The following is a 22500-nucleotide window of genomic DNA, read 5'->3' on the forward strand; positions in this document are numbered from 1 at the left end:
GTTGTTTAAAATTTTCTTTTTGTATTCTACATGGGTGGAACTATCCCGCATACATATTTATAGAAACTATAGCTATTCCCTGAATTCATAAAGAATTTTCAGTATGAGTGATTTCAATTAAAAAACTTACCTGCAAAAAACTCTTTAACTGTGGATGTCATATTTTATGCATATCAGAATACAGAGTAACAAAGCTTTCATAAGTGACAATCAACATTGGTATGTATCTACAGTACATATCATAATTATACAATAAACGTGTCCAAACACAACAAACATTTTACGTCAACACCCGCAAATCGATAAATACAGTAGTTTGTTGGCTGACCCGAACAACCGCCGCCGTACGAGCGCTGCCGCTTCGTAACTTAACGCTTTTGGGCACCGCTGTACTGCGCATATATCGTTTACTGATGCTATGCCTACCACGAGATGAGATGGGTGTCCAGTAAACTACTCTCTCACGGAACAAAACTCAAATTCGATTCTCACCTTCACACTGATTCTCGGAGAGGATTTCTGGAAAGAGAGAAGAGGAAGCGACTTTTTCCATATCTTCCTGTACTTGATCCCACGAGGCAAGATAACTGGACCTCGCTAACTGGAACTCGTCGATCTCTTTAGCGTGCTGACTGTTATTGAGGGAGTCTTCCATGCTCTCTGCCAAACGAAGAGACGCGAGAAGGAGGCTATAGTGTTGTGCGCGCAGCGTCAGCAGGTGGTCGCAGCGCAGCTCATTTTCGTTGAGCTGGAATGATCCCTGGAACCGTGAGGCGCCTTCTTGTGCGGTGTTGCCTGAAAATTGTGACGAGGCGGTGTGTCTTTTAAAAGTGACAAATGTGTAGACAAGGCAATACGAAGTAAAAGATTTGGTTTATTATGTATGTAACAGCATTTATAAAAAAGAAAAAAGTTGGCGGGTTCTCTGAGGACTTGTGTATGCAAAATGCAACCTAGAGCTGAACTTTAACTCGTCTAGCGGTTTGATAATTTAACTGACATAACAACGATATAATTCCAAAAGTGGTAACGAATACAGGATGATCTTCCATAATTTCTCATGAAATGTGAAATACAAAAATAAATATTTGCATTTCCTTCGTTCAAATTAAATATGAACACACTCAGGTTGGTTACGTCATCTACAGTAAGTATTTTATGAATCATACAAAAAATTTCCATGTCATTTTCCCATACGGTGATAATTTTAATGACTGAATACAATCAACGGAACAATTTTCACTTAAAAAGTAATCAATCTTCCCATCCTATAATGACTCGACTCATTTACTACAAATCTTTCCACTTCTTTTCTTTTCGGTGGGGGAGGGCTAATACAAAGCACCTGAATTTCTCATAACAGAAGACATGGCAAAGAGATGCGTGAAAGGCTTTCTGAAGTGACTAAAATTTCGTGGAATAAGCAGCAACTGTGATGAAATTTTTTTTATACATGGTACGTATACATAATAGACGTTTTAGCCAGCAGCCCGGTTTTTCTTGTAAGCAGAAATCGTCATTGTTTAAGCTGATTCGTCTACCTATACAGGAAGCTCAACAGCGAAGAGTCGACCCCACTACAAGAACATCGCCAATAATCTGTATCTTGTAAACACAATTATGATTTATGGATGGTCTTTCCCTTTCAACAGTCTTCCATCTCTGCTAGCCAGCATTTTATCGTCACCCGCCCCACAACCCTCCTTGCTAGATATCCTAATTGGACAATCAAGCGAACCCTTTAAAACACTCTGTTCCATGTTTTCCTCAATGCTAGAGTTTCTATATTACAAAGGAAGCGGTAGTGTAGATAATAATGCTAACTTTAACGCAAAAGGGTGAGAAATAGATTATGAGGAAATAATATGAAATATATGAAATATAGAAATAATAGGTACCTTGTACTCATTTATTAGTATATATTTGCACCCTTTTCAAGAAAGAAAATACTACACACACACACACACACACACACACACACACACACACACATATATATATATATATATATATATATATATATATATATATATATATATATATATATATATATATATATGGGGTATTTATGTGTACGTATATGTATGAGTGTTTGTGTGTACATATACAATGTATATATATAAATATAAATATATATATATATGTATATATATATATATATATATATATATATATAATATATATATATATGTGTGTGTGTGTGTGTGTATATATATATAATATATATAAATATGTGCTTGTTTGAGTGAGATTAAGATTAAGAAAAAACTAAGTACTAAAAATATCATCTAGCCTAACACAATATTCATTTCTATTTTTGATAATATATTTTCCGAAAAACATAATTCCAGCATTGTTCAACGTGATACATATCTTTGGGCCGTTAGTTTCTTCCTGAACGGTACATAACAATTTACATACATAACTGTCGTAAAGTTTATATATCTCCCGTATGATCTAAATATTCTTGAGTATTTATATGACATTACTGGACTGGATTTAATAAGCTACGTATATAGTACTAAATAATTACATAGAATTTGTAACCCTCTAATTAGATACTTCAGCATGAGAGTAAAATCTAGCTAGAAAGAGAAGAAAATTAAAGATAATTGGAAAAACTTCTGTCCGACAGTTGTGTCCTACACCGGGCCTCATCAGAGGCGATTTATTATGACAGCAAGATACATAATTACTGTATTAGCAAGTCCTCTTTGGAGACAGCCGTTAGAAGCTGAAGCTGTATGTTGTAGTTTTAAATTCTATCTTTTTTATTTATTAGTTTTTTCCTCTTTTTTTTCAGCCTAGAAAACTGTTATCTAATCAGACTCCAGCTCACATAAACAGATGAAACAATACATGCATTCAATCATGGTATCAGGCCATAACTACTGAAACATTTGATTTCATTATTAAATCAATCAATATATACATTAAATAAGAGTAAATTCTGCTTCGCAAAACATACCACTGAAATTCTGATTTGCTTCAACGCAGCAAGGGGAGGACATGACAGCGATCACCTGAAAAATATATGGCAACAAAATTATTTGTCATTGGGTTTGGTACTAGCAGATCCAGAAAAATTTCATGGGGGGGCACCAATTTTCATAGTATACATACACACACATATGTGTATATTTGTATATGTATACATATGTATATAAATGTTTATATATTTTTCTAAAATTTTATTATTATTTCTGTAAAAGATTTTTATTTTTTTCCCATTTTTATATTTCTCATTTATGTTATTATTATCTAAACCTTCAAGACTATTATTTTGCCATTATTTTTCATGGGGGGGCGGCGGGGGGGCCACGTGCCCAGGTGCCAACCCCCTGGATCAGGTAGTGGGCCTTGGCATTGTTTTCATGTTCTTTGAATCCCTTTATTATTGTTATTTTTTAAAAACACAAGCACAGATTCACAAAAACAGTGAGTGCGTCTTCACGGAAACTGGCAAAATGGTATTTACGACCAAATAAAGCTTCCTAAGAATAAAATGACCACAAGTGAATAGGGGAGAGAAATATAGTTAGAGATTAACAACAAATACATCAAAAATAAAAAATCGACAAACAGTTAATAGGTTTATGATTCATACCATGTTAGCAGATGCCAAAGAAATCACGTTTAATTTTTTTTGCAAAAATACTGCAAGAAATCTGAAAGGTAAATGATTTTGCAGTACTTCCATTTTGTAAGCGTATGTACCTGTACACTTAAACCAGGAAAACACGTTAATGTTTGTGTGCATAGCTGTGTTTGTACACAGCATGAAGTCAACAAAATTGAACCGACTATGGTATTATTTCATACAAAGTCAAAATTGTCCACTGATGGCTATTAAAAATAAGAAAGATAAATGGCATACTGTCTGATGTTGTCAACTAATAACCAAGTTTGACTGCACAAATTTTTGAGAACCCAACACTTAATAAAAGCATAAAGACAGAAGTGGAGCACCACGATAAGTAGTTTTAAGATTCATGAACGAATATTCATTATTTTTTCTCTTTTAAATATGCTCAAATCATTTCCAAAGCCAGTCATACATATATTATGAAACCATAACAAGCTACGAAGCAATGTGATACGCAAAATTTTCATTTTTTTTTGATTCTTGTTCGTTCGAAAGCCTCTTAAAGACTTAGCGGCTTCACAATTTGTTATAGTCTCGTATGTATGACTGGATTTGTGAAATATATATATATATATATATATATATATATATATATATATATATATATATATATATATATATATATATATATATATATATATATATATATATGTATATATATATATATATATTTTTACATGTATATATATACATATACATATATGTGTATATATATATATATATATATATATATATATATATATATATATATATATATATATATATATATATATATATATATATATATATATATATATATATATATATATATATATATTATATATATAGTTAGTTAGCCAACAGACATTTTAATATTTGCGGTGATGGCTTAATGGGGTCGGATTACCACCTTTATACGAATTCATAACAAGGTAATAATTATATTGTCGGCCTCTGTCACCTGTTCCGTTTCCAGCCGCCACAAAAGGATCATTTTTTCCAGTCCATGACAGTACCAGTTTTAATTGCAGACACTATTAAAAAAGCATAAAAAAAAACTATAGATGCATACGAAAAACTAAAAATTATGAATTGAATTACTTATTCCAGTTACTGAAATCGTAAATTTGTAGAACTAACAGTCTTTTTCATAAATTTCTTAATATGAATTTGTGTATGCACTCAAAAGTAATCTAAGTACCTCACACGGCATGATGTCGGAAGCAAAATGCGTGATATAAACTATGTAAAAGCTAAGTACCTAGAGATGATGGCAATTACGACGAATTTCTGAATTATATACCTTAATTTAAAGGCAGCAGATTGTTAATTTTGATTTGCAAGGGATATCATATAATCATATGCTGAGTTTTTGTTTTCGCTGATTCATATCTAATGTTAATGTCGGTTTGATGAGACCTTGGAATGCAAGATAAAGAAAATGTTGGAGGAAATCTGCCTGCTGAGAATTCCGTTCATCATTTATCATTTTATCTTATCTTGCTTCGAAAATGTAAGGTAAAATAGATCCTAAGTAACGTTAACACCGGTTTTTCACATGAGAATCTTTTGATGCGCTGCCATCTTGTGTAACGCAAGTACATCTCATTTCTGGGTATTTGCAGCTGAGACCTTGGCGTCATCAATCATTGACAATTACTGCCCCGTAATAGCTTGGAAAGAGTGAATGTGAATGATGCTCTTTATCCTCCATAAAGATGACGTACGAGGATTCTCGACTGCAGCAAAAAAGTTGCTCTATTCTCGTCGGTACAACAACTTTCAAATGAGCAGATGCTCTGCCGCATCAAATTGAACGTGGCTTCGAAGGCGAATTTTTTCCTCCGCAGAACTCCAGTTGTATCAAATTGAACGTGGCTTCGAAGGCGAATTTTTTCCCCCGTAGAACTCCAGTTGTATCAAATTGAACGTGGGTTCGAAGGCGAATTTTTTCCAGTTGTTATAAAAATATCGTTTGACGTAACGTTTCATCAGCGCGGGCTTACTCTTGGTAATGAAGATTTGAAGTTTTTTTTTTTTTTTTTTTTTATTGTAGAGAGGTGATGTGTGTAAACCTAATTACTTCCAACTCACCAAACATTTTAAAAAGAATACAGTAATGAATACGTGTCTGACATCTACCGATATTCTTTATAAAACGTTAAAACTAAAGCTCCGTTGTAGACATCTAAAGGGCTTTACAACGACACGTAAAAAAAATTATGTATATATATACATATATATACGTATATACTGTATATAAATACATATATATATGTATGTAGTATATGTATTACGTATACAGTATAAATGTATCTTTACACATGAATATGAATATATACATACGTACATACGCACATACATAAATAAATGTGTATATATACATACTTATATACTGTATATGTATATATATAAATAAATATATATATTTACATATATAAATAAATGTGTGTATGTACATGCAAAGAGAGCGAGAGTGAGAAACAGAGATGGAGACACAAACAAAGATAGCCCTGTTACCTACCAAGAGTAATAATGCACGATCCCAAATCTTGAGAACTTCTGGTTGGAAGTCACTCGGTTGCAAGAAATTCAGCCTCGTCATCGTGATAAGTCTTTCACTTTCAGTATTTGTCGCGTTCTCTCTGTCTTGCGTGCTCCTTTTCCTGTGAATGATGTACAGTTAATATCGGCTTAGTTCGGGGTTCACAACATTTGACTCTATCCACGGCGTGATTAAGATCGTACGTAAAAGACGAGGGTTAAAATAATGCAGGTAAAGTTATAAATGGAACAGAGAATAAGGGAAGGCTAGAGAAATATATAGTATATATATCGGAAGTGTAGACATATATATATAGGACCTGGCCGCCACTGGCTGTCAACCTAAGAAACAGAAGATCAGCGCCTGCCCTATGAGCCTACAGAGGCCCAGGAGGACTTTATATTATATATATATATATATATATATATATATATATATATATATATATATATATATATATATATAGAGAGAGAGAGAGAGAGAGAGAGAGAGAGAGAGAGAGAGAGAGAGAGAGAGAGAGAGAGAGAGATGTGTGTTTATTTATATATATATATATATATATATATATATATATATATATATATATATATTATATATATGGTATATATATAGTATACATACAATATATATGTACTATATACAGATATATGTAGTATTAGCTACACTTTATAACAAACAAAATCCAAAATCAAGAGATACTTGTAATCCTGTGATACACTGGCACAAGTGGCGTAGGTTACCTCTAATGGAAATCTCTACCGAACATTTCCTATCTTGAAAATCCCACATAACATCGCAGCCGAAAAGATCACGGCCGAAACTTCTGGCAAGTATCTAGGAATATTATATTAATAGTCTCCGCATCTCACAAACAGGCAAGTGCCTTAACCCTGACTTACAGAATTACTGGTATAATCACTGAGAAACATTTTCTGTTCGTTACTGTCTTATCAATGAGTTGTTTACTCTTTCGAGTATCTGGGAAAATTGTTGAAAACAGTAAGGTCCTTTTAATGTTGGTAATTCATGCAGAGGGCGGCCATAGTTTCTGCCAGAGTCTAAGAGAGAGAGAGAGAGAGAGAGAGAGAGAGAGAGAGAGAGAGAAGGGGGGGGGCGGTTTCCAACCACAAGAAATGTCGTGGCATAGCCCAAAAGGACATATACAGGTGTCACCGCAGCGTCGGTTACTATAGCAAGTGTTCAGAATACTACAAATTTACTTTCATAAATCGTAATGGGCAAAAAATGCGAGGAAAATAGCGATTTCTTATGATTATTTGGACAACTTCGCGTAGAATTCTGAGATGGTACACACATTTTTAAGACGAGCCTTCTTTCATATAAAAAAGGAATTCATACAATCCCGTGGACTGACTTTAACACAACTTTAACATCTTTGTGTCATTGTTCACTAACATTATGCGAATGCTTTAAGGGGAAAAACAGAAACCAGATGAATTCATACCACGTGTACCATAGCTCACATTCATAAAAAAATCTTATCAGAAGAAAAATATAAAATAAAATAAAACAAATTAGGCTATTGGTTACATTCTAAAAATCGTACATGGAAAAAATGAGAAAAATGGGACATATTAAAAGAACCTGGACTAAAATGAGCATCTTTTCGCCATCGTTTATATACCAACGTCTCTATATAAGAAAATCTCACAAAAACACTTGAGCTATTGTAAAAGTAAATTTTATTAATTTATTTAACGGTTTCCTGTTACTGAAACGCAGGCTATAAAACATTAATTTTTTCTCTAACTAAAATCAGGTGATTTTGTTTCATCAACTGGCGATAGAAAATTACCAAGCAAAATTAAGTCTGAAAAAAATATATAAGAATGATAAACAAATTTTTTTCTATAGCAACAAACCAAGAAAACCGTATACAGTATGGCATTGCAAAATTTTGATTACAATATAAAGCAATTGATTTTATCAACTAATGTTTATTATTGTATTTTAGACGTGAATTAGCACATTATCATTATTATCATTATTCTATTGTGTATAAATCTTGGTATGTTGCTAATAAACACACTTTAAATCCTTAATCTTTACGAGGGCTAATGCCCTTATTGCAAGGAGTCCTTGTAAAGGTTGAGGATTTTAAATGTACTCTGAAAAGTACACCGAGTTTTACTCACGAAATGGGTCCTATGATATCCTTATCTTTAATAGAAGAACGTGAATTTCTTCATAGCCTTCATCACTGTTATTAATATTAACATAATATAACTGTCCTAAAGCCAGTGATTATTTGAAGTCCGACTGTTGAAAATATTAAAATTGCCATGTTAAATCACAACAAAACTAACTGTGCTAAGATACTAATGCCCATTCAGTTTCCTAATAACTGTGATGATGCATTTCTCTAATATATACATATAAGAACGTAAACATGCAGAAAAATGAAACTGAGTTTGGAATTCGACCATAATATCATTTCTAAATCGATATAGATATTCCATACATGAATCTAATGTTCATAATACATAAGTTTTTGAAATTTACTTTATATTTTTTTCTATCTCTTCAACATAAGGAAATTGCATTGTAGATTAAATTGATCAGATATTCCATACATGAATCCAATGTTTCACAAAACATAAATTTTTGACATTTTAGATTTTTTCTATCTCTTCAGCATAAAGAAATTGCATTGTAGATTAAGTGTCGGAATTAAGACTTTCCAGGACAAACATCTTCCAAATGTACCGTTTCTTCATCAAGATTGTACCGCTTGTATCTTAGCATCTGGAATGCAAAAAGCGACTGTTCTCGCTTTGTGTAATCTATTGCATTACGAAATTTGTACGATATTGATGCCGCCAAAGCTGCATTCTGTAGTCTTAGTTATTTTGCGTGAAGCAAGCAAGTGTGAATTTTCTTTTATGCAGGTATTTTCTTCCAGTTTTGTGCAACTAGCTTAATAAACTTTCCAAATTTACCGTTGTTCAGTTATCTTGTGCCAAACTGACCTGTTTTACGACTTACCGACAAGCTGCAGATTATTACGCTGATATTTATCAACAATGCCTGAAATATATGAAGTTGTAAGTCGACTTTTTTCGGTTCGTCCGCATCCGTCAAATACTGTAGGAAAACTCTGAGATTATTCTTTCGACGAAACCGCAATGGCGACCTGGACATAACTGAGGGGACCTTATCCAACTTGCCTTAGTTCTTTTGCTTCCTGTCACACATGTGTCCAACAGGTGTCAGTCTCTCTGGGCGCCAGGTGTTAGCCCCGCCCTCCCCCCCTGTCAAAATATTGCCCCCGCCATGCGGCGGAACAACAGGCCCCGCCCACAAAAAGCCTGTTATGCTTTATCTAGGTTCGGTATTATGCACATAATTTCGATATTTGGAAATCTGGTTAAATAGGGTGCCAATATAATATCTACCGGCCATTTTCTTATACTGATGACAATATTACTGCTAATAATGATATTATTGACAATAACATTCATAAAACCAATTAACAGAGAGTAATAATGCTGAAAATAGTCTTTATTGTAAAGTGAATCATTTCTATGGCTGGAAACTGATGAAATGAACACTAATTACAATAAGAGAAAGCAGAATAAATTGTGCAAAATTAGTACCTGTCCTACCCTAGGAAGCGTAACTAAGTCCCCAAGCATACATATTCATTAAGAAAGAAATTACAGAAAACAGTGTGAATTAATAGGCATACTGAGAAGTTGAAAATTTTGTATACATCTGAATATCAAAATGAGATAACCAATTTTTATCAAACAAACGAACAACGTTAGTTAATTGTAGCTGAACTTTACCTTGATTTTATACATATTTTTTCCACAACATATGAATTTGTTCTCCTGTTTTGCTATTTCTAATCTTTAATTCTTTTATGCAAATACTTTTTCCGTTTTACAATCTTCCTTTCTAACTTTCCAGAGCTCTGCTCTAAATTTAGAAAAATGAGACAACTTTCAAGCATTTAGGAACAATATCCAATATAGGTTCTGTTGAGTTACAATTTAACGAAAATCAACTCAGGGAATGGGTAAGCCCAATAGGGCTTGGAAATCAGACACCCGGAAATTGCATTTGAAAGCAAGTTCTTATATTGGTCTGATGCGATCAATTTTACTATACGGAAATGCTCATTGTATGACAGAAACTATTGCTAAAAGATTTTGTCAATATGAGAATAAAATTTTAAGAATATCAGCAGTCAGATGCAAGGATAGGGTGAGAAATTATACCATAGGGAATTTACCGGAGTTCCATATTTAGATGAGATAATGCTGAAGAGGTGATGGTGACAGTTTGAGCACACTCGTTACACCACGTTACACCACCTTGTCCAGAGTTATACTTCCCTTGGACGAGACGACATGGGCTGTATGCATCATACTGATAACAGTGGATTACACTAAACCTACAGCCAGCTGGAATTTTGTCAGTGGAATTTAAGAATTACGGGTACTAAAATTACTTTTGAAAACATTTTTCTGATTTGAAACTTGTGACGGACTCACTGATGTTGACACACACACACACACACACATATATATATATATATATATATATATATATATATATATATATATATATATATATATATATATATATATACACGAGTATATCGCAGTAAAGGGTGCCCATGAAAATACACAAATGTAGTAATGGGTAGAGTTCCACTTCTTGACCAGGTACGTCCCTCTGCAAACAGGTAATGGATTATAATATACAGAGTAGGTATGTACACATAAATACAGATGAAAAATATTGAAAATTCTCCTTTCATCCTCCCCAATACTTGTGAATATATGTCGTCGATGGTATCTCAGTTTCAGGATCCTTTGGAGATATTCAGTGCATCTGTTCTTTTTGAGCCGACAGCTGCTCTAATAAACAATGAGTGACAGGTCCCAATCAACACGTTGATTCAGATTGTCTATATTATTGAGAACAACAGAAAATTTAACAATAACCTATCATGGTTTAAAAAAACCTACATCCGTGTTACCACAACCAATCGTTTCGTCTTATCGGTTTTATAGTTTGGGATCATGTAGAAGACACAAGATTTTGTAACTGCACACATGTTTCTTGATTAAACACCTGTCATTGATGTGATTTTTCTTTCTTCCTAAACACGCTCTTTCTCAAAAACCATACACGTCAGTCTCTCTTATGTCTTTAGCTATTGGTTCTACGAAGCTTGCAAAACAAGGTGGATAAGATAAAAGAAATATAATTGCTGCTACCCCTACTCTCTCTCTCTCTCTCTCTCTCTCTCTCTCTCTCTCTCTCTCAACCTAAGACTTTGTTGCTACAAAAACATAGGGATGAAAGATAGTCTCAACCTAAGGCCTTTGTCTCCACAAAAATGAATGGACTAGAGAGAGAGAGAGAGAGAGAGAGAGAGAGAGAGAGAGAGAGAGAGAGAGAGAGAGAGGAGACAATCTAACCAATCGTTTCCTCTTCCCAAATACCGTAAAACGTCTCATCTCCATTTGGAGCGCTCGTAAATCTCGAGATATTATTGCAATGTTGTTGGTGGTTTGACATTAGTGTTATATGATGATGTCATATTTTTCTTCAAGTTTTTATTCTCTTTCATTTCATGATGAAAATATGTAAGACATTTTGGAGAATATTAGCGATTTTAAGTTATTCATATTTTTATTAGTATGATTCCGAGAAGATATTTTATTTTCGTTAATGTAATTTAAGTTTTTCAATTGGTTACGACAAATGTCATTAAAAAGTTGTAAAAATTTTAGATGTTTTCTGCGTGTTTCTAAAATATCTTTCAGTTTTAAAGACGTTTTGTTAGACGCGGTCCGGACTAAAGAGACTGAAAAAATACAGTGGAAACGTCAGTCACTATATACTTCGTCCTGCTGTCACGACCGTTGTGATACATAAGCAAGTTATGGAAATCATACAGGATGTCTGACAGACGGTAACGGTTACTAACTTCTGATGTCTGCTAGCTTTAAGTTGTCGGCTGGTTACAACCCGAGTTCGCAAATCGACGCTAATTACAGGAATGGGAGAAGGCGTCAGCTGCAGTCTCATTATATTAGGAACAGAAATGCTGCTGGTTTCAGAGAAAAAGACAGGAGTCTTGCTGAATTCTTTACCAAATCCTTCCTGTTTCCTTACCTACTTCATAAGGCTGCGCAGAAACTCACCGGCAGCGAGATGGCCAATGTTGTTTTATTTACTGTGCCATAATATATCTCTGAGTACCCAGCACTCTTGAACTCCCTGGATGTTCCAGACTTTTCTGCCTCGACATCAGCTCTGTGATTCTTTGTTTTACTCTCTTCTCACTTCCAAAACATCTGATTTCTTTGTTTTAACTTTATACCTGTTTCTCTTCTAAAATGATCTCCCAATGTAAATTCGAAAAACATAACCACCACTATTCAAATCGTACGTTATTAATTTTCTTATCAATATAATGATTAGATCTTTTGCATTCTTTCTGAAGAGTTTTATGTGCTCTATATAATTTCAAATAACCTCACATAAATGTTTTAAAACAAAAATGCCTTTCACCACATTTCCTTTCCCTAACCCTGTGTTATCAAGCCTACTTCCCGACAATATTCTTTTTTAGCCAACATCATTATCTGCATGTTCTCTATACTTGCAAAGTAAACAACAACAATCAAGCAGTCGCCCCACCCACACCATCAAAAAAAGTTGACACTGAAGAAGAAGAAGAAGAAGAAGAAGAAGAAGAAGAAGAAGAAGAAGAAGAAGAAGAAGAAGAAGAAGAAGACCCCTGATAAGAAGAAAACGTGCCCAGAATGCATGTTTATGGAAGTGGGAATACACATGCCTTCATACACACTTTTCTTCGATACTAGAGCTGCCAGTATTACTGCCGATAGAAACTTATTCTCTCTGATGTTGAATTCAACCTATAAAATTCGACAGTCTGCACATTATACAAGGGTGACTTGTTTTATGACTTTGAAATGACTGTTTCGTTTGCCTTTTCACACTGTAACCGAGCCTTCAAATCCAAAATTTTTTTTCATTTGTAGCAGCAGGAATGACGTTACTTTTAATGTCTCTAATTGCTATCTTTAGTACTAATACTTTTGGACGCAGAATTCTTATTAATAACAAGAATTTGTGCAATATCCTCCAGCCTAAAAAGGTATCTTGCTCTGCAACGTGTCCCATTGTCCTCTACCGACCGATAAGATAGCATCATGAGAACGCAACGACATCCAGTGTTAATGGATGTTTGGTATTCACATCAGGCCTGTCCAGCTTCCATTAGAGAAAGAGGGTACTAAAAGCATAAAAATTATAAACACTGACAAAAAGAAAGGAATAAGAGTTAAGATCCAGCAGACATAAGCTAAAAATAAAAGTAACAATAATAATATCTCGAGGAATTGGAGGTACGCAAATACACAATTTTTTTTTTTTTTAGTACTGTTCTGAGACGCGACGACTCTTTTATCTTCTGTCTTTCTTTTGAAGGGGGAGACAGCACTGTGTGGGATGAATAAAACATGTTGGCTGGTAACAGTTCATCCTGCCATTAAGAAAAAGCAAAAGGCATTTCAAGTTATTCGTTGTTTATTAGCTGTTCAAAAACTAATTTCCTCCTTACTTTTGGTATCACAGAAAAATTGAAAGCATTAAAAAGAGGGAAGCATATTTTATATATATATATATATATATATATATATATATATATATACTGTATGTATGTATGTATATATATATATATATATATATATATATATATATATATATATATATATATATATATATACATACAATATATATATTATAAAACGCATATATACGCCCAAACACATCCCACACACACACACACACACACACACACATATATATATATATATATATATATATATATATATATATATATATATATATATATATATATATATATATATAATTGAATTGAATGCATAGTGCAAGGTTTTGTTGAGAATTACTGTGCTCAAAACATTCAGAATTTACAGTTTTGACTCATTAACTCAACCTTTGGGCTTTTTCAGGTCTCCTCGTGACCCTGACTAAGTTTCTGCTTGCACCAGAATACTGTAGCCTGTTGCAAGACTCAGAAAAAATACTAAGTTTTTTTTACATCACGCTCAACCCTCTTCTCTTACCAGGCCTTGGTTCCAGCTAAACAAAATTAAAAGAACAAACATTGAATATTGTCGGAAATCTCTGAAACCATGTTTTACGCCTGAAAATTTTACAAAAACAAGGATCCAAAATTTCTTGCGTTTGTTTAACTAACGGAACAAAGGTGAAAAGCTGATCCTTTCTAAATTATCACTCCACTTTTTGATCGTTTAGATCATACGTGGCATCAACCGCCGTGGGGCAGACCCTTAATTGCATTCTTCACATAGTTTTCTATCTTGGGCCCTTTGCTAGTCAGATTAGTATGCAAATTTGAGATAAAGTCTACCCGGTTCCTTTGCGTTTAAGGATCTCCTTTTCGTGCTGTTATTATTATTATTATTATCATTATTGTTATTATTATTGTTATCATTATTATTATTATTATTAATGTTCACGTAGTAGCATTAGTACTTGTGGTTCTGCTATTCGTGGTATATGGTCAGTGCGTGAGAAAAAAAGCCCTACAACTCCATTTTCACATTTACATGTGTTTATCTCTAAATATTTGATACACACATACACACACACATATGCATATATATACATATACACATACATATACTCTATGCGTATATAGATGTACATAAGAGATGCATTAACAAGTTAATATAAGAAAGCGGACGTCATATTTTATTGAGAGTTATCCGTGCAACGCTTAATGGGTAACTACTTTCCTTGTGCAGTAAAATGTGTTGCTTCTGCGCTCAAGCACAAGTACTCGTGTGTTACATTAACCATTTTCATGTTACTACGATAATCATAATGTTACATACTATAAGCCTTACTACACTACGTGCATGTAAATAGCAGACGTAATAATCTTCAACTGTCAAAAACGTTGCCAGTCAACAGAAAAGGAACACGTAGTTTGAAAACAGATAGAAAAAGTTACTGTACCTCAGACGACGGTAATGAGGCGAAAATCAGGTGAGAACAACAAATAAAAGATATGATTTTTAAATTCGTTGTGAGTTTTGTCCCCCTTTAGCAGAGGTTTGTTTATTTTTAGCACGATTACCGATAAAAGCTATGTGTGAATTTTCATGAAAATTTTATCAAAAGTTGTGCACCGTGGGCGATAAGATTGTTTCTTTTCGACAGAAGGGGGTTTTTGGGTGCAGATTGCTCACTTTTGGCAGAGATTTCTTCTTACATAAACTTCACCTGCATTTAGAATGGCATCCTATGCTTTACATATAATCAGGATATGAAACAGAGTACCCCTTGGGCTGCAAGATCACCACAAGGTCACTCATGCTTCAATTCCAACGCTGTTCTAAAACCTAACTGAAGTTACCTACTGATTCTATTGCTGGTGTAATGAAAGGTCATTCACATCAATGACGCAGAAAGATTTAGTTCTGACGGAAGCCGCTTTCCAGGTCAAGTGTCCCTTTTCGAAAGAATTTTAGCAGCACACCTACTCAAAGAAAATTATGACACAGAAGACCAAATAATCCAAGATAACTTAAACTATATTCGGCAAGTTAATGGTTCGACTCTTCGGCCGGCTAATGAAGAGTTAGAGGAATTTATTTCTGGTGATAGAAATTCATTTCTCGCTATAATGTGGTTCGGATTCCACAGTAAGCTGTAGGTCCCGTTGCTAAGTAACCAATTGGTTCTTAGCCACGTTAAATAAGTCTAATCCTTCGGGCCAGCCCTAGGAGAACTGTTAATCAGCTCAGTGGTCTGGTAAAACTAAGGTATGCTTAACTCTTCCTTGATTATGTGAGATCTGTCCCAAAAGCCTACGTTTAGAACCTTGAACAGACCTGAGGACATTGGCATCAGCGGCAGTGAGTCATGAGGACTGAGAAGCCAACGACCCCTATTCAAGTAGGAAGCAATGTCGTTTCGGGAAGTGGGACACGTGAAGTGAATGCCGATTTAAACAGACTCCAAGCTGTTCATCATCCAAAGCAATTTCTGGGTTTGTTTTTGTGGGACGTACGATCCACGCACAGCTGCACCATGTGTGATAAAAATACCGATTAATTCAAGATTAATACTTACTTTTGCTTAACAATACATGAAGCTTACGTCTGAATTTTTGTTATAGAAATAGAAAACATATATTCATCATGCAACAGAGCTGTGCTAAAAGTAAGAATATTGATTTCACTATTTGCTCCACCCTAGCTGTCAAAATGATCTGTCCTGATTGGCTAGAACTGATGTAACTCCTCCTACCTCGAAGCCTTTTATTGTTCAAAGGTGGCCTATTTCAGTATAATTCATAAACCATATTTTTAAAACTATAGTAGAGCACTCCAAATTCCAAATTTTGGAATGTAATCAATATTTATTTTAAAGCAAAATTTAACATTTACGTGTTGACGAGAGTGATTCCGGGATTACCTTCACAAAATTACTCACAAATGTTGTAAGAAGGGTTGAATGGCCGCCAGTGACCGGTAACTAATGGTAGGTTTCACGTTCATATATATATATATATATATATATATATATATATATATATATATATATATATATATATATATATATATATATATATATATATATATATATATATATATATATATATATATATATATATATATATATATATGTATATATATATATATATGTATATATAGTATATACACTTGTACATATAGCATGAAAGTCGTCTTCCCGTATATATAGCATGGCATGAATTCCACAGTTTATAATTTTCCATTCTTATTGTAACAAGAATAAAAAAATCAACTATAAGTGGAATGACACTGAAACACCTATTCTTTTAACTTAAATGTTTAAATGCGTTTATTATTACTGAAAATCATCTAAATATTCACATAAACAGCCTAAAAACCTAGAAACTTACTATTGGAGCAGGGACTGACTTCTCAAGTAGAGGAACGATAATAACGTTTAAGAAAATTACAATATTTTGACATTTTAATGCCTATACAGGATTCAAGATTTGTATATCACTGACTCTAAATATAGCATCGAGAATGAAAGAGGACATTGTCCTCATCATCATCATCATCATCATCTATGATGACCAATAGTTGCGGCGGCAGAAGCGCACTTATTTCTATCATTATTATTGTTATTTTCGTTACGATGTCGTAGGATTGATGTTTGACATGCTATCGTCGTTAAAAGTAGAAATAGACCAGGAAACATCAATTGCAGCAATTTAAAAAAAAAATATACTGGTGGCAAGCTGTAGCGCTATCACTTTGGAATAGCCAATCCCTTTCAATTTATCTCCGATTAACAGGCAACCATTAGACTGTTTCTATACTTTTCTTCCTCACACTTTACTATCCTCATTTACCGATACGCGCATGCGCGCGCACACATATAAATATATATATGTATATATATATATGTGTGTGTGTGTGTTTGTGCATATATGTATACGTATTACACGTGTATATATATTTATATATGTGTGCGTAATGTATAAATACTGTATATACATACATACAAAACATTTCCGGGTTTCCCCTCATGAAACAGAGGTGAGGTAATTATCATGAGCATTAATCACTTTCAAATTTTTAATAATCGTGTTCACGCGAATGTGCATTTACTAATGCTAACTATTTGGGCCTATATATATTCTAACAACAATTTAACATGCGTCACAGATTAGGCTTTGGTTCCTAGTAGTAAATTCTGTATTAATCAAATTCACCTACCATGCACACTTACTTCTTCACATGCCTAACAATGATAAACAAATTAGGCCTCAGTGCATTACATTAAGTCTATGTCGGGTATCCACATTTCAAACAAAAGTAAGGTTTATGAAATACTACAAATAATAATCATGTGTTTAGCATCCTTCAAAGGAGGTCCTCACTTTTTTTTTTAATCTTCCCGGGCTTCCCCTCCTGAAACAGTGGTAGGGTAATTATCATGAGCATTAATCACTTTTAAATTGTTAATACTTGTGTTCACACGAATGTGCATTGAATAATGCTAACTATTTGGACATACAGAATACATTTACATTTCGCATCACGATACAGAAGGCCATTAACAAAGCATAAATAATGTTTAAAGGTCCAGCAGAATTTATTCACATTTAGTGCCTTAATTTTTAGAACTGGAGCGTCACAACTGTAAAGGTTAAGCATGAGCCTCCTTCCAACTACACACTTGCGCAAGCACAAAAAAACACATATTGATATATATATATATATATATATATATATATATATATATATATATATATATATATATATATATATATATATATATATATATATATAATTAAAAATCATAATATAAATATGTATATATATACACATGCACACACATATATATACTCAGCATTATATATATATATATATATATATATATATAAGAGAGAGAGAGAGAGAGCACGTGTGAAGTGTGTTCGATGTGTTTGAGGGTAATTTCCTCAAACTTGAACAAAGATTCGTTATAGAATCGCGGTGGAGTAACAGTCCAGATCATTATGAAATGAAAATGCCTGAAAATTAATCCTCCAAATTAATTCCCACTTATTTTCCTCTCAATCAGGGGGCCGGCCCCCGGTTTTTTTTTTTTTTTGGGGCCGCCTTCACAAGATAACGACATCGTACTCTTGGCATAAAAAATTTAAGTGGTCTGTTTAGAGTACTGTGCATCTTCTGTTTTCACGCACAAAACAAAATCAGTCATTTCACAAACGTATCTTTTTGTTTCATGAAAACAAGTTCTAGATAATTCCATCATTATCGAAGCGCGGCAGTTTTCAAATTATTGGTTTCCTCTTATTTCTCGTTGCAGTTGACATTGCATCCGGTATCATAACAGCTAATTGTAATAAAGAGTTTACCCATTTTCTCCTCTTTCTATTTTCCCTGTTCAATACTGTTTATTTTCCTTACCATCAGCCATGCATACACTCTCCTCGCTTTCATCTGTTCCACCTTTGTACCTAGAAAGAAAACATACCGAACCCTGTCAAGAACATTACGTAGAGTTCCAGTAATGATAAGAGCCCCTTTGAAAGGCGCCAGCAGAAACGGCAACACCCTCGATGTAGTAATTGCTTGGCTCTGCGTCTAAACAAAAAGCCTTTTGTAACTATTCCCTGCCGACACTAATCGCGTTGGTTAATTATTTAGAGGTTACACTGGGTTTCACTTTTGTCGAGAGCGTCAGTTCTCTTTAGGTACATCATGTCGAAGCCCTTTAGCCTGTTTGTGGGCTAGCTGTGAGTGTTTATAGCTGCCGTTGACGTGAACATTGTCTAGGGTTCTGTATTCTTGTGCTATATTATGGAGGCGTAGATATTGTTGGTAGATATCGCTTCTGAACAGCAAAAGAAAGTACAGTATATATACATGTGCATATATATGTATATATATCTGCACGTATATATATATTTATATATATATATATATATATATATATATATATATATATATATATATATATATATTTATATATATACATACATATATATATATATATATATATATATATATATATATATATATATATATATATATATATATATATATATATATCATTCAGACTAATGGCCCTGAAGATAAAAGCAGGTATAGAAGACTGAAACTTGTTGTCATAAAAAAATAATTGACGCCACACTTGAAATACCACTAATTGGTAATTGCCCACGACAAGGACTATGCACAAAAAGCAATATATATATATATATATATATATATATATATATATATATATATATATATATATATATATATATATATATATATATATAATTATATATGTGTGTGTATGTGTGGTGCACACACTAGCATACAATTACCGACTTCTGAAAAATTCAACTCTGTCCTGAATTGATTTGTTTACATTCTAAAGAAAAAATTCCCCTTTTATTTACAAATAAACCATAATAATAAGTAAATCTAGTACCTAATGTCAAATATTAAATTACAAATTGCGAACGAGTAATATCTCATATACAATAAAATGTAGCATTTTAGGAACTCATGTGATCTTACTTTTCCTCGAATATTCATATTATTTGACAATGAAGCTGAACTGGCGATACTTCGTGATATGACACTAAGATTTTATGCCAATTAATTCCAGATAATCTGCCTCTTTTTCGGTGCGCATTCAAATCGAACTCATTAAGTAACTGCTTGTGCTTTATTCTAAAAACGCACTTCGTGTAAGAATAACCATACCACTTCGGAGTCTGTCATTTTTAGTTTTCTGTAAAAAAAAAAAAAAAATATTGTGCCGGCTTTGTTTATCCGTCCGCACTTTTTCTGTCCACCCTCAGATCTTAAAAACTACTGAGGCTAGAGGGCTGCGAATTGGTCTGTTGATCATCCACCCTACAATCATCAAACATACCAAATTGCAGCCCTCTAGCCTCAGTAGTTTTTATTTTATTTAAGGTTAGAGTCAGCCATAATCGTGCGTCTGGCAACGATATAGGACACCGGCCCATGGTTAAAGTTTCATGGGCCGCGGCTCATACAGCATCATACTGAGACCACCGAAAGATATGTATTTTCGGTGGCCTTGATTATACGCTGTACAGGAAACTCGACTGCGCCGTTACTTGTTTGTACTTTATCTTCTTGAGAGAACGAAAATTCTATTCACAATATAATAATAGACAGCCACGACACTCCCTCATAAAGAAGAAGGGCATTCATTGACAAAATGAGTACAGTTTCGTCAAACTTTTCCTCAGTATTCTATTATCATATAAACTACTGCACTAATATACCCTCCTCTATTAAATTTTAGGTATTAAATGTATCATTCTGTTATTAATACATACATGAGTCGTTTCATCTATCAACGATCTGTTATAAATTCTATAGATTTACATAAATACATACATAGAACTGGATCTATTTGTATATTAAAATTCTTGCACAACGATTTGAGAATGTAAGCATTACAAATAGATGTTTTGGCTGTTCTTGAAACCATTACACACACACACACACACACACACACACACACACACACACACACACACATATATATATATATATATATATATATATATATATATATATATATATACACACACATAAAAATACATACATATGTGTAACGAAATATCTATGGTCGAAAGCTCTCATTTTAATCATTTTTTTTATTTTTATAAATACAGTCTTACTTACATATATACCTATATTTTTACTTATTTCAGGTCACAGTATGGTAATGCACCATAGATACATATGTGGAGTTAAGCAAAGTGGCTATTCATATCCAACCAGCTGACTGATAAAAGGAAATCAATTAACACTGCAGATGAAAATAATTCAGGGCCAGAAAGGCCTGGCACATACCTTGATTCGTTTCTCTATCATCGAATAAATGCATCACTGAAGTTTTTTAAGATAGCTTTGTTCCTTGCTCTTGTAGACGAGAAGATATGCAACAGGCTACAGGCAGAAAATAAATACAGAACGAAAAGTCCCGAAAACCTTGTACTAATTTCACTCACTTAAAATTACACATTGTCACCAGGAATACGCTGCACCACTCACCTCTTCTCCACACGCAATTTCATTCCTTTAAATAGTCACATCTTTTCGACCTCAAGACTTTCTACCCAGCATTTTCAATGTCCCTCTCTCGTTCGCTTTTCCATTCACTCTTCTTTCTTTGCTCATGATCAATTAGCCTGTATTGAGTCAAATCTATCTCTTTTCCCTTTGCTGAGGTTACCATATTCCCCTCATTCTGACGATTTATCACCTAAACCCGCCTAACTCCAAGCACATTTCACACGCAAACTGACTGCTTACTTGGGAATTTGAGCAAAAACACGACAGCTAAGCATAACCATTATTCAATCAAAGTATAGAAAAAATGCATAAATACATGCTTATTCATGCCAACATAAACAAGTTTGTATACAGATAAATCCATATGACTATACTGATTTTTTTCAGCACGTGAAAAAAATTCATATGTAACTCGTAGACAGAATATTTAAGCAGCCGCAATTCTGAGGTACATCATGGCATTATCCGTCACCCGCAGATCAATAAGTAATCTAATGTACGCAGTTTCCTTGTACATTTTTTGTCGGTAACCTCGCAGGGTTACACGCTGACATATTAGATCCATGACATCCTCTTGTCACGTTATATGATGTTGCATCTATGTATGCGTGTATGTACGAACTTGGTAGGTAGGTGATACATAG

At 33.7% G+C, this 22500-nt stretch overlaps 2 protein-coding genes across 2 annotated transcripts in view; one reads left to right on the forward strand and one right to left on the reverse strand.

Moving 5' to 3' along the window:
* The window catches only part of LOC136846044 (uncharacterized), a 13146-nt gene extending 3831 nt beyond the window's left edge, over nt 1-9315 (reverse strand). The window contains exons 1-4 of the mRNA XM_067116705.1: nt 9177-9315; nt 6150-6291; nt 2969-3023; nt 493-795 (exon numbers count right to left, since the gene is read on the reverse strand). Of these exons, the coding sequence (XP_066972806.1) occupies nt 493-795; nt 2969-3023; nt 6150-6230 (439 nt within the window). The 5' untranslated portion in view covers nt 6231-6291; nt 9177-9315. The remainder of the gene's footprint in view (nt 1-492; nt 796-2968; nt 3024-6149; nt 6292-9176) is intronic.
* Nucleotides 9316-16157: 6842 nt separating this feature from the next.
* The window catches only part of LOC136845543 (venom carboxylesterase-6-like), a 24669-nt gene continuing 18326 nt past the window's right edge, over nt 16158-22500 (forward strand). Inside the window, exon 1 of the mRNA XM_067115724.1 lies at nt 16158-16284. Within this exon, the coding sequence (XP_066971825.1) occupies nt 16158-16284 (127 nt within the window). The remainder of the gene's footprint in view (nt 16285-22500) is intronic.

This window comes from Macrobrachium rosenbergii, chromosome 14 (assembly GCF_040412425.1).
Source record: "Macrobrachium rosenbergii isolate ZJJX-2024 chromosome 14, ASM4041242v1, whole genome shotgun sequence".
Lineage (NCBI taxonomy): Eukaryota > Metazoa > Arthropoda > Malacostraca > Decapoda > Palaemonidae > Macrobrachium > Macrobrachium rosenbergii.